Source organism: Stigmatopora argus, chromosome 5 (genome assembly GCF_051989625.1).
Source record: "Stigmatopora argus isolate UIUO_Sarg chromosome 5, RoL_Sarg_1.0, whole genome shotgun sequence".
NCBI lineage: Eukaryota > Metazoa > Chordata > Actinopteri > Syngnathiformes > Syngnathidae > Stigmatopora > Stigmatopora argus.
In genome coordinates, this window is record NC_135391.1 from 10,980,546 (window position 1) to 10,993,429 (window position 12,884).

Genomic DNA, 12,884 nt, shown 5'->3' on the forward strand with positions numbered 1-12,884 from the left:
CATTCTGGGTTCTAACAGTCATTGTCATAACAAATCAATATGACATATTGATGCCATGGTAATACATTACACAATCATATGTGGGTGTTAAAAATTATATGCATGATATGTTTCCCACATATGTTAAAATTACAGTTGCATACTATATGCTTCATAAATGACCATATTTGTTATTGTATTGATTACATTTATATTGATGAGATCCATACGTGAATGAAAAGAGTATAGTAATAGATTTAGGTAATGTCCCAAAAAGAACATAGTAAGGTTTAGAGACCTTCCTCCCTCCAGGTGGTCCAAGAACAAGGGCAAAGTGAGATTTTAAGAACTCCCTCCTCACGGGCTAAAAAAAGTGATCGCAGAGCAGTGTAATTTTGTATGGTTTTTATTTTTATTTTTAAACAAAAGCCTTTTATACGAGCTTGTGTCACTTTTATAATACTATTATGTACGTACTTGATTAACAGGGCTGCTTCCCGATTGGCGAGGCGGTCGCATTGAGACCACCCCATATTGTTGCTTTACTTCCGACCAATAAAGCTTCGTGACAAAAAAAGACGGAAGCGATTTCCACAACGGTGAACAACGGCGCGGTGGGTCACGTGACATCTGCTGCTGGGCTGAGCGAAGCGTGTTAGCAGGTAAGGAAAAAAAGGGAGAAAAATACGACTAATAATAATAATGAAGCTGAACGCGTTCACCTTTACGCTCGATTAAGCGATCGGTCGATGATTGAACACGTTGCATCGTGTTGACCAGCCTTTTTACCCGTATAACCGCAAAATTAGCCAGTGTTGCATCTGGACTGTGTGCAGGCCGTTCTGATGCCGGGTTATTTTGTGAGCGTTCTTCTGATATGTTTTATATAATTGACTTGTCACGACATCTCGACAATGTACACGTTTTACATTCCCCTTAGTGGTTTGATTACATCACGTATATAAAGTTGTAAGGGCGCTCCTGTAGGTGCGCCGCTAGTGTTAGCTTCCAATGACTCCATCGGTGGCGTTGTTCTTGACGCACTTTTCTCTGAAAGCCTGGTTTGTTGTGAAACTCGCTCTTGATCGTTATACCGCGAAGCCAAACTCGTTGCCGATCGAAAAACGTCAATTCTGTTCGAGATTTGTTTTGTTTGCTTGCGTTTTGTTCAAAAGTGGAAGCAGGTTATTGTGTGAGCGTCGTACTCTTGGAACAAAGAATGAGTGGCGGCTAAAAGCTAAGCTCGAGTTAAGATCATGTGGACATTAGCCTGTTGTGGCGCGATTTTTTTTCAATAATAGCACGTTCTCATACCATAAAACTCCATTAACTCGACATCGTAACTTGTTTGATTCATTGACGAATGTGTACTGCCAATTTGTGTGCCGCACTGTTATTAATTCCCATCGAATTGATATATATGTATACTTTGACATTGTTGTAAAAGGCTGGTCACTCATGGTGTTTTTGTGTATGACAGCGTCGTAGAGTTAGGGTTGTTGGTAAGATGACACCTTGAATGTCCCCTCTGGGGGTCTAAATTTAACCCTGAGAGGCTGGTGGGTGGGTAACAGATGGAGACATACTCTTACATGGTATAGTCCAACACGCCATCCAACTTGCAAATTTGCTTAAAGGGGACACGCTGTTTGTCACGATGTGTTTGAAACTCAAATGCCCAACTGTTATTTTGACACTTAACTTGTAATAGCTAATTGCTATTGTAAATAGTCAACTAATCTAAGATATACCACGATGCCAGCAAACAGCTTCTCTCATATGTCCATCGTTATCTTACAGTTTTAGGTGTTTCAAATATTTTCACATTAGATCTACATCAACTCTAATTTCAATCAACTGTGGTTTTCATATCCATCTTCTTATAGCTCATTTCTATTTTTCAGGAAAGTAATGATTGTCTTTTGTGTCTGTTTCCAGATTTTTTTTCTATTTTGTACATACATTTTTTGTATATACTGTATATGATGACTTCTTTGGTCAGCAATCAAGCCCGGGGAACTCGGGACAAAACGCTGCCCACCACCACACAAACCACACATCCACAGAAACAAATACAGGTGGGTTGGCTGGAAATGTTTAGCATGCCCCCAAAAAAGTCCTACTGCAGTACTACCTTGACCCAAAGTCACCAAAAAATCCTGGCCCTTCTAACAAAGACTTGAGTTCTATTTCCCAGAGGTTTAGCATTCATTTGTTCTTATCCTGTTTTTAAGCAGTTATCTCAAACATATTTCCTGTATTTATTAAGAAATCATCAAAATGACTGAAATGTTCATTTATAGTCACGTATAAATATTTAATTTCCAAACATTGCCTTTTTAGGTGTTTCACTGTGTTATTTTGACATTGTGTGATATTATTTATCATTGAAACTAACCTCGTGAGATACAACAGTGCTTATGAGTAATTTTCTCACTAAAGTTTGTCTAATTTCCAGGCAACAGCCGAACAAATGCGCCTGGCCCAGATGATTTATGACAAAAATGACGCTGTCTTTGAAGGCAAAGTCAAACAGGTATTTTGTGTTTTTATTGTGCACCAATTGGGGAAGGATATCAATTACACTGTTTTGCTTCACCCAATTGCAGCTGATTGAGGTTACTGGCAAGACTCAAGATGAGTGCATGGTCGCCCTCCACGACTGTAACGAGGACATCAACAGAGCCATCAATCTTTTGTTGGAAAGCACCTCTGACACAGTAAGAACCGCTATAATGTTTGATTGCTGTCCTTATCAGATTGAATGCTTACAATCTCTTTTTCTCACTCTCTGTTTCTCTCTCCTTCTCTGAACAGAACTCCTGGGAAACAGTCGGTAAAAAGCGGAGCCTAGGAAAAGAGGGGGCTACTGCAGAGGTAAAGGAGAGCCGAGAGAAGAAGGGAGGCGAGCGTGAGGTCAGTCGCGGCCGAGGTGGAGCCAACAGGAGAGGTCGTGGGATTAGTCGAGGACGTGAAGGTATGGAATGAAACACTTCTTTGATTTCTGTTAGGTGTGTTTGTCTACTGACTTTAATTTACCTTTAAAATGTAATCTGAATTGGATGATTTGTACTTTATTCCTCAAACGCATGGAGACGAGGGATAATCACTGAGTTCTTTGTCTCTGCAAACTAACACAAAAACACATTAGTAATGTGAAACCTCGACTTTGGCTTCCAGGTCGCGTTGAGGAGAATGGCTTTGAGGTGGTGCCCGGAGAGAGGGGGGGAGACCGTGGACGCAGGGGGCGTGGCAGAGGTGACTTGCAATTCTAATTATACTACTATTATTCCACTTCTGCAACTTGCTTAATTTCTCCTGATACTAAACAAGCTGAGGGAAAGTTGCGTTGACAAAGTGCTCTCCATGTATTTTAAGGGGCTGGTGGGCGTGGTCGCGGAAGGGCAGCTGCAGGTGCCAGACTCTCCCAGGGAATGGGGTAAGGAAAACAATTGTCCAGCCAGGTGGTGATGTTCATTTCAAGCATATATCTCAATTGTAATGATGTAGGGAAAAAAAACTTTATGAGCCTTCTTTGGAAAAAATAAGTTGTCAATGCTATTGTCACCCTTTTGATCATACCTACTGACTTCCTCTGCAGCACCTTCAATCCTGCTGATTACGCTGCCGGTCGCCATGAGAATTGGGATGGTGACGTCAATGAAACTACTGAGGCACCTGGTAAGATCAGGACAGGCAGGAACAGGAATCTTGTATTATATTTCAGAGGGGGCTGTTTGAAATGAATTTCTAATTTTTCATTTGTGTGACCTATCCATCCTTTTTTTCCTCAAGACTCCGATTTTAAATTAGAGTTTCTGGTGTGCTGAATCTTATCCAAGCTGCTAATTTTGGAAACACCCGTAACTGGTCACCAGCTAAATACATACAGCACATACAGCCAGTCAAGGTTCGCATTCAACCCGATCAATTGACAAATTTGTGTTTTTTTCAGCAACGTGGGGAGGAAACACAGAAGACTGGACTACGGAAGACTGGAATGAAGACGTAAATAAATAGGGACATTAGGATCATTAGATAAATGTTTTTCATTATTTATTAAAGTATTTTTTTTCCTGCTTCTTCTCAAAGTTGTCTGAGACCAAAGTTTTCACTTCCTCTTCTACTTCTGGAAACCACAAGTGAGCCCGTCTCCACATGACATACAATCATTAAACATTTTCATTCAGTCAATTTGACCCTCCTATTGCTGTTCATCAGTGTGGACCTGACAGGCCTCCTGCCAAAGCCTGGTGTGTCTGTGGAATCAGACCTTGTTGATGGGCCCTCTGCTGAGGATCTAGGCCAAAGCCTGGTCTTCACAAACTCCCACCACAATGGACGGACAGCAACACACAGCTATGCCCATGCTGCCTCTGGAAGCGGCACCTATGCGCATGCTGCTCTGGTACTAGAACATTTTCAGTCATTTTGCACAGAATGTGTCAGAATTTTCAAAGAAATAAACAGAAAAATAACTAGTTCATTACAATTGTATTTACACACATTTTCTTCTTAGTCTTCAGCCATTACTCCTGGTTTAGGGTATCCAAGCGCACCCAAGCCAGCGCCTGTGTCTGACGCCAGGACAGCAGATCAGCTCAATGGGCCTCGGCTCGGTCAGAGAGTGAGACAGAGCCTGGCTGCTCCCTCGACCATCAACGGTAGCGCTTCCAAAGATGCGGTACCACCTGTGGTACAGAACCCCGCCCCAGCCCCCCCACCTTCTGTCGAAATAACTCCTCAGAGATTGGACAACGGACCTGTAACAGGCCTGCACAGTAAGTTGATAAACTTAACCTTAAAGCAATCTACAAACTATTCCACAAAAGGCCACAGCGGGTGCAGAATTTAATTCCAACCAAATTAGATGACACCTTCTGCCCCCTGGTAATCACGTTAACGAAAGCGCTACTTGGCATTAGTCTTAAAGTAGAGTGGTTTAAGTGAGCACTAATGGACCTTCAAAAGAGCAAATTTGAGTAAATTTCAGAAATTAGCTGTAATCCTTGGGGTCAAGTGTGTAGGACAGTCAAATTTTTAGCTGTGGTGCATGTGTCACTTTTAAATATTATTTCATGTTTGCCGTAGTGGAAATGAAGGTTCAGCCAGAACCCTCCGCTGTGCTCAGCCAGCTAGCACAGAGGCACCAACAATCCTCCATCCTTCCTACAACGGAGCCACGGGTTATGTCCCATTCCCATGCCCCACAAGTGCCCACGCCACCGGGTATGACTCTATGGTTCCTCCACATTCTTCTATCCACCTGCAGTATATTGAACGTATAGTTTGAATTTACCCGCCTGCTTCTTTGTGCTTAAGGTCATGAGTCATCAGTCCTAACTGTAAGAGATGGATGCTCTCCAGGAATTAAGTTGCCTGGTGTGGATTCTCCTATCACAGAGCCTCCCATGCGACATCTTAAGACACAGAAGCGTAGAGTACTGCCCCCCTCAAAGGTACTAAAAATAACCTGATTTACAAATGAATAATACAGCTGTTCATTAACACATTGCAACCCCACGATAAGTTAAAATTTATTTTATAGTGAGCAAGGGAGTTTTACACCTTTAACTGCAAGACATACCCGACAAACACTTTAAAAATTTACCAGTTCAGACTTATTTCTTCCCTCTTGTTAAGTCATTGGAGGACAATGCTTCGTATTCGTTCTGTGCGAACACAATTCAATGTATAGATAGATTTAAGTAATGGAGTTTCCATTGGAATTTAATAATCAAAAAAGAAGACCCACTACAATAATCCCACAAATATCGTGGTTAATGTAGACCAGACATGGCCGCGATAATTGAAAAATCGCAAAGTAGGGTCACCCCTATTATAACTTTTCTCCTTTCTTCAGTGCTGAGTCGTAGTAGCAAGAGTGGCTTCCACTTACGAGTTTCAGCGTGGATTTTCACATTTTTATGAACTTAAAAAAATAAAGAAAATGTTTAATAAAAAAAGTACTGAATTCGCGATAAGTGAAGACGCGATAATCGAGGGATTAGTGTATAGTGATAGCACTTGCCATCATGTTACTGCATAAGTAAATGTTTAAAAAAAATAATAATAATAATTGGTTTATATACATTGCACTTTTTTTCATACTCAGATTCCCTCGTCAGCTGTGGAGATGCCAGGATCAGCAGACATCTCTGGCCTGAAATTTCAGTTTGGTGCATTGGACTTCAGTTCTGAGGCAGGCACTGTTGACGTAGTCCAAAAGGAGTCGACCCGAGAACAGGGTCCATCGGCACCTCCGGGGATGATGTCTATCCCTGCTGCAACAACACCTGCACAGCAGTCACAAAGCTTGTTTTCCAAACCTGCCTCAGTGAGGTGAATTTGCTCATGCCTCTTCTTCCTGATGACTATGAAGACTTGTTGAATCTATATATTTTTTTAATGTACAAATATTTTCTCCTGTTATCATACCAGTGAACACATTAGTGGCATGCCCACCATGCCGGATGCTGGCTTCCCATCACCGTCCTTGGGCTTGCCCAGTGCCACACCTACACCTTCTCTGGGCCTCCCGGGTGCAGCTGCTCCACCTTCTACGGTGCTACCCCCCGGAAAGCGCATTGAGGGTGGTGGAACCAGATCCCTACCTCCCCACCTGCCATTCTCTCCGAGCAAAGAGATCCAGCCATCTGCCGCCAGCCTCACGGTGATGTGAAGCATTGATTCCTAATCTGTGGAAAATGTTGCCCAATTACTGATTTTATTTTTTCCCCCTTTTTAATATATATAGAATGGTTACTCTACCATGAAGGCACAAAGCACACCGGAAAGTACGTTGACAACTCAAAACTGTTTAATCCACAATAAAAAATAAAATAAAAATAAAATATATATATATATATTTTTTAGCTGCACAATCGCCAAGAACTGTGAAAACAGAGTCCCTGCTCATAAATGATGGTGGCCCAACCCACCATGCGCCCTCCACCGGAGTCACAACAGCCAACTTGACACCCGTTCCTTCGCTCAACAGGTAAAGTGAGGCAAACTATAATTAATACTGTTTTTTATTTGGTCAACCGATATGAGTGATGGCTGTTTTACTCGTTTACAACTTCATTGTAACTTTTTCATTTTTATTGTGTGTAATTTGCTTTCCAGCCATGTGAGCACCTCTCATTCATCTGGACCTCCCTACACCACTAGCTCTTCTGTGCCAGTAAGTGTTCACCTCCGGCTCGCCTGCAACAGCCAATATACATTTCAGTAAAATCCTAAGACCCCCCCCCCCCCCCCCCCCCCCCCCCTGCTTGTTGTCTCTAAAGAAAGCATAGCCTCATAATTTTGGTCCTAATTTCCTCAGGCAACTAATGAGGAGAGTGTCTGCGCCAATCCACACACCTTTTCCATTCAGTCCAGCCAGCCGCACAATGCCACTATCTCGTCCCCATTGGCTGTCAGCAGTTCAAACAGTGGTCTGCACCTATCCGCAGCACCAGGACTGAATGGCACAAGTGGCGTTCTTTCAGCTGCAAACAGCCGCACAGCGCCCCTCCTCACCACAACCTCTGGTAAGACTACTATTTTACACTACTATATTACAATTTTTGATGCACAAATTGAAGGTTTTTTTGGGGAGGTCTTTGTATGCCCAAAATGTCAATATATTTGGTAGGAGTAAAGAATTCTTTGGGGGGGAGATGTAGGTTATGTTGTCTTGAAAAATGGCCAACCATTGTAAACATGTTTGTCTTCAAAATATAAATGAAACATCAAAGTCATGCAAATTTGGATATAATAGGCCCAACCCATAAAGGGATTCAATAATACCTTGACATACGAGTGCCCCAACATACAAGGAATTTGAGATACGAGTAAAATTCCGAGCAAATATTTGCCTTGAAATACGAGACAAATTTAGAGATACCAGCATACGAGACAGCCAGGTGGCCGAGCCACGAGAGGCTGCTTATGATTTCAGCGCAGTGTCTTTCTCGCCGCATCTCTCTCGTGCAAAAGTCCCTCCGAACACTGGGCGGAGCATTGCATTTTTTCCGTGTTTTTTTTTGCGTTAGTCAGTGCAGAATAAAGGGAAACACCATGGGTCCAAAGCAAGCTGGTGCAATGAAGGGTCAAGCGAAGAAAAGGCGTATGATGACAATCGATATTAAGCATGAAATAATCGAAAGTATGACTCTAATGGTTAATTATGCATCCAGATAATCAGCTACAGCCCTATGTTTCCTGATGAGGAACTATTTAGTTTTTGGGGGAAATGTGCTCAAATATTTTTTGGGATAAATAAACCCTTGTAAGGATAAGTGGTACAGAAAAAGATCAAACTTTATATAATTTTTTTTCTCTAGGCAAAGCTCCTCCCAACTTGGCCCAAGGAGTGCCCCCTCTTTTGGCCAGTCAATACATCATGGGCCCTGGTGGCTTGCTCCCAGCTTACCCGGTAACTAAATGTCAACCACAGTACAGTGGTACCACTACTTGTGAATTTAATTTCAATATAATTCAATACACTTTATCAATACATATATTAGGAAAGTAATGTGTGATATACAATATATGCAATTGTTTAAAATTGGGCACTAGTTATTAAATGATTTTTTGGGGGGCAATCCCGATAGCAGATCTATGGCTACGAGGACCTGCAGATGCTGCAGTCCCGTCTTCCCATGGTGAGTTTGATTTTTTTTTTTGCATTTCATGTATGAATAAGGTAGCCCATACAGGCAGTTAAAGTTGATATTGCATATTCAATGTTGTTTATGCAAATGGTACTTTTTTCTATGCAGGACTACTATAGTTTAGCATTTCCTGGTACTACGGCCACAATACCAGGAAGAGATGGCCTTGCCAACAATCCTTACTCAGGTGAGTGGCAGTGAGTTTTGTTTGAAAATTGTGGAAACGGAAAAGTTCTCAAAGACCTCAAAACATCAGCAATTTCTGGGGTTTACTTCTCTTTTTGACCGAGCAGTTCTGCCTAGAGAGGGATGTATGAGCCTGTCCTATTACCTGTGTCTGGAGAGGTTGCATTAATATGGTTACAAAAACAACAAATGGAATTCTACTTCTGACATGCCGTTAAGGAAGAAATTAATAACTGCTTCATGTAATTTTGGCCTGAATATTTCTAACAATGGTAAATTTGCTCTATTTTGAGATCATTTGGTCAAGTATCTTGAAGTGCAATTTTGAACACTGCAGTGTTTACTTCGAGGGTCATTTTTAATCAGCTGATTAGGGAACGTTTAATGTGGAAGCGTCTATTTCGACCATTGTCTTTTGTCTCGCTCTTGTTTGTTTTCTTTGGATATTTGCTTTTTCTCAATAATTTTTTGGCCCTCTCGTGGCTTGAAAAAGTTTGGACAAACTGGATGTGAATTGTTTTGGACAACCTCTAAATTTGGCTTTACACCAACATTGTCCAGGTGAGGCGACAAAGTTTGGGAGGAATGACTCTTCATCCCCAGCGCCACCTACCAGCCTGTCCACAGCTGGCGTGCAATCACAGGCTCAACAGGCACCACAGGCTGCAACACAGGGACAGGGTCAAGGCCAGAGCCAAGGCCAACAGACCCAGAACCCGGCCTTCCTCAACCCACCGATACCACCAGGCTATGGCTATACTGGTGACTGAGCGACTGATTACACGTCACTCTCACCATTGAGACCTTTTTAGGAACCTATATTTCCTGTGTGTTCAGGTCTGCCATACTACGCGGGCATGCCTGGCGTCCCCTCGGCCTTCCAGTATGGCCCCGCCGTCTTTGTGCCTCCTACTTCAGCCAAACAACCCGCCATGGGCCTGGCCAACCCTTCCAATCAGTATCACCAACAGCATCAGCCTACTTATGGACAGCATGCATATGGCGCAGGTGAGACACATAACATAACATGTTTTGACTATTACTTTTTTGTTATAAAAAAAAAACCCAAACCCTTTCACCAGTGACTTCACTCATTAGTGGACTTAAGTAGTAGTGCAACCAGACCTGGATGATAAAACACTAACTGTAAATATTGTCACATTTTATAAACATTAGTAAAATCTTTTGATAAGTGGATAAATATAAATCATAATTACAGCACACAGCGCTTATGCGACATGAACGCTAGTTCCAGACCAACGTTCAGTGGACGAAGAAGATGGTAAGGAACAGCAAATCAGTTAGCAGTGATAGCTACAGAGCGGCTCACAGCATTTAAGTGAAAGGACTGTAACACAGCCAAAATGATCGAGTATGAGATGCAGGACAACACTGAGCCTACCCACTAAATGATCCAAGTGAAGTCTCTGTCGTGTACTTTATCTGTACCTATGAATACATGTGAGGCACACCTGAGAGGAAACACGATTGACTGAACCTCGGCATCACTCAACATAGGTTACTTTTGTTGTGAAATAATTTGGGAGAAGTTTGAGGGAAGGCAATGCACCGCTTTTAGTCCATTTTTTTATTTTATTTTATCGTTTTGCAAGGTTAACTGTCTACTCTGCATGATTGTTGGGTTTTCGGGCCTCTTCATGTGTGTGTGTGTGCAGGTGCACGTGTGTTAACTTTGTGATGCATGCATAGCTCAATGCCCACCACCACCATCACCACTGTTTGGCTCAATATAGACACAGCTGCCATTGTAGTCAGGTTACCTTACTGCCTTTCTCCCCTCCTTCCCTCTTCCACCTCCTCTTCACATTTCTATCCTATCTGCTCCTCTCCCTTCTTCTTGACTTCCTCTTGCTCCTTCAGCCTTTGACGACCTGTCTCAAGTCCATGCTGGGGAGTACAATAAGGGAGGGTACGGCGGCTCTGCCCAATCTCAAGTCGCCAAATCGGCGGGCAGCGGCCCAGGGAAAGGTACAGGTGGCACGCACACGCACACACATACTGTGTATATCTATATATTTCAAGTCAGTGGGCGTTCAAAAAGGAACACATGAAAGGAGGCTGAATGTGTATGTCTGTGATTGCATGTCATTCACGTGGTAGAAGCAGACTGCTTCAAGCTTGCGCACTGCCTAAATTTAATCGGCGCCTTCCAACTGGCTGACCTTTCCCACACCAGTTTTTTTTGTTACGATCTAGAACCTCCACCCCCTATTGATTTTCTACCTGAGTGTCACCGTCATGTTATTGTTGGTAAAGACTGTCACTTTCTTTCCTGCTTATAGCACCAGGATTGTCTGGATCTGGCAACAGTGGAGGCGTACCAGAGATGAATCCATCCATTTACAGCAAAACACAGGTGACTTCAACCTCTTCTAAAAGCATTTTTAAGTAAAGGTACCACTGTAATCAGTGTCGCAAAAAAAAGAGTTCACTGATTTCAACTCGTTTTTTTCTTCTTTTCTTTCCTTTCACCAGTCATTCGACAAGCAGGGTTTCCACACGGGGACACCGCCGCCTTTCACCCTTCCTTCGGCCCTGGGCGGCGCGGGACCCATGAACCCTGGGGGAGCGCCGGGCTACGCGCCAGGCCATTTTCTGCACCTCTTGCCTCCGCATCAGCAGCCCCATTCGCAGTTGTTACACCACCACCTCACACAGGACACACAGGTGTGAAACTAGCATATGCACTCCTCATTTGTTAGGAATTAAGAGGGTATGTGTATAAAACAAATTCACCTTTATCAATTAGTTGATATTTTAGAAATGCATTTATTTCAGCGTAGTGACTGTTTGACTACATCAGGTGTGGGCAAACCGGTCCTCGAGGGCCGCTGTGGGTGCAGGTTTTTGTTGCAAACGATCCAGCAAAGACACTTTAACCAATGAGATTTCTGCAGAAAACAAGAAGCACCTGACTGCAATCCAATGATTGCACTCGTAGGACACCAGATTGGTGAAAAGGTGTCCTCTTTATGGGTTGGAATGAAAACCTGCACCCACTGTGGCCCTTTGTGGAATAGTTTGCCCATCCCTGAACTATATGCTGCAATAGTTCTCCCAGGAATCTGACATTTTGCAATCGGGGCGTTTTCTGAAAGGCATCCAAAATGGCATGACTTTTAGCCGGACTGTGGTCACATGTATAAAACATCCATTTGGACAACTTTTTGTATTTTTGTCTTCTTGCGCTTTGAATTGAGGCACAGCATCAACCTGAAACTTGCATGATTTGAACATCTCGCGGTGACTTCAACGATTCTTCTCTTATCTACTTCCCCGTCAGGGTGGTCCGGGTCAGCGTGGCCAGTCGAGTGGCATGCAGCAGAAAAGCCAAGGCAGCAAGTCTAGTTATGGCAGCTCTCCCTACTGGGCCAATTGAGGATTGCTTCCAATTCCCTCACAAGACCCTGAACCCAACCCCCCCTTTTTTCTGCTAAAAGGAACAAAAAGGAAAGATACATACACGCACTCGCACACACGCACACATATACACACACACACACGCACACACGCACACACGCACACACGCACACACAAGCAGCCATACGTGCCCTGACCTTGCCCCCACCTCAACAAGTCCTCATTTGGTTCTCTTCCTTCCCCACCTCCAAATTGATTGTACCTGTAAGATATTTATGTATGTATTTATATAAATATAGATATATATTATATAAATATACTGTATATGTAATAGTAGAACTTGGTCTGGTTGCTACTTTGCTGAAGGACTTATTTTCGGGTTAGAGTTTGAACACTGCTGGAAGAGAAAGTTACAGGGAAAAGAAACAAACTGAGACCACAACAGCACTGATTGATACATGAGGGCTGTTCTGGTGGGGGTCAGGTGCTTTACCGCCACAACTACTGCGTTTTTTGTTGTTTTATATACAGTTCACACAACGCCCCAATCTTCATTTTGTATGCTACCTTTTTCACCCGTGTCTAAGACACCACCCGCCAACCCAAATCTTATTTTAATTTAATTTTAATCCTCAAAGCCCTTCAAATAAACGTTCTGAGATGTTGGAAGTTTAA

The 12,884-nt window shown here is 42.9% G+C and overlaps 1 protein-coding gene across 3 annotated transcripts; it reads left to right on the forward strand.

Moving 5' to 3' along the window:
• Positions 1 to 494: 494 nt before the first annotated feature.
• Positions 495 to 12,884, forward strand: LOC144074473 (ubiquitin-associated protein 2-like). 3 transcript variants are annotated; one of them, XM_077600915.1, is made up of 29 exons: positions 495 to 641; positions 1,918 to 2,057; positions 2,438 to 2,515; positions 2,589 to 2,699; positions 2,797 to 2,956; positions 3,160 to 3,237; positions 3,358 to 3,418; positions 3,581 to 3,660; positions 3,935 to 3,987; positions 4,072 to 4,121; positions 4,201 to 4,387; positions 4,499 to 4,760; positions 5,071 to 5,208; positions 5,302 to 5,438; positions 6,095 to 6,321; positions 6,421 to 6,652; positions 6,737 to 6,776; positions 6,856 to 6,979; positions 7,108 to 7,165; positions 7,310 to 7,517; positions 8,313 to 8,404; positions 8,583 to 8,633; positions 8,751 to 8,829; positions 9,390 to 9,590; positions 9,666 to 9,836; positions 10,710 to 10,817; positions 11,132 to 11,205; positions 11,325 to 11,516; positions 12,133 to 12,884. In XM_077600915.1, exons 2-29 carry the CDS (start codon positions 1,962 to 1,964, stop codon positions 12,226 to 12,228), a joined length of 3,444 nt encoding a protein of 1,147 aa, XP_077457041.1. In that variant the 5' UTR covers positions 495 to 641; positions 1,918 to 1,961; the 3' UTR covers positions 12,229 to 12,884. The 3 variants fall into 3 exon arrangements, with proteins under 3 accessions (XP_077457041.1, XP_077457042.1, XP_077457044.1); XM_077600916.1 differs by having other exon boundaries at positions 8,586 to 8,633; XM_077600918.1 differs by lacking the exon at positions 10,710 to 10,817.

Bases quoted from the DNA above. Each gene is read 5' to 3' on its own strand.
- LOC144074473 (XM_077600915.1), top strand. From the start codon at position 1,962: ATGATGACTTCTTTGGTCAGCAATCAAGCCCGGGGAACTCGGGACAAA. The intron at 3,238-3,357 runs GTGACTTGCAAT...ATGTATTTTAAG, and splicing joins ACGCAGGGGGCGTGGCAGAG to GGGCTGGTGGGCGTGGTCGC. The intron at 9,591-9,665 runs GTGACTGAGCGA...CTGTGTGTTCAG, and splicing joins ACCAGGCTATGGCTATACTG to GTCTGCCATACTACGCGGGC.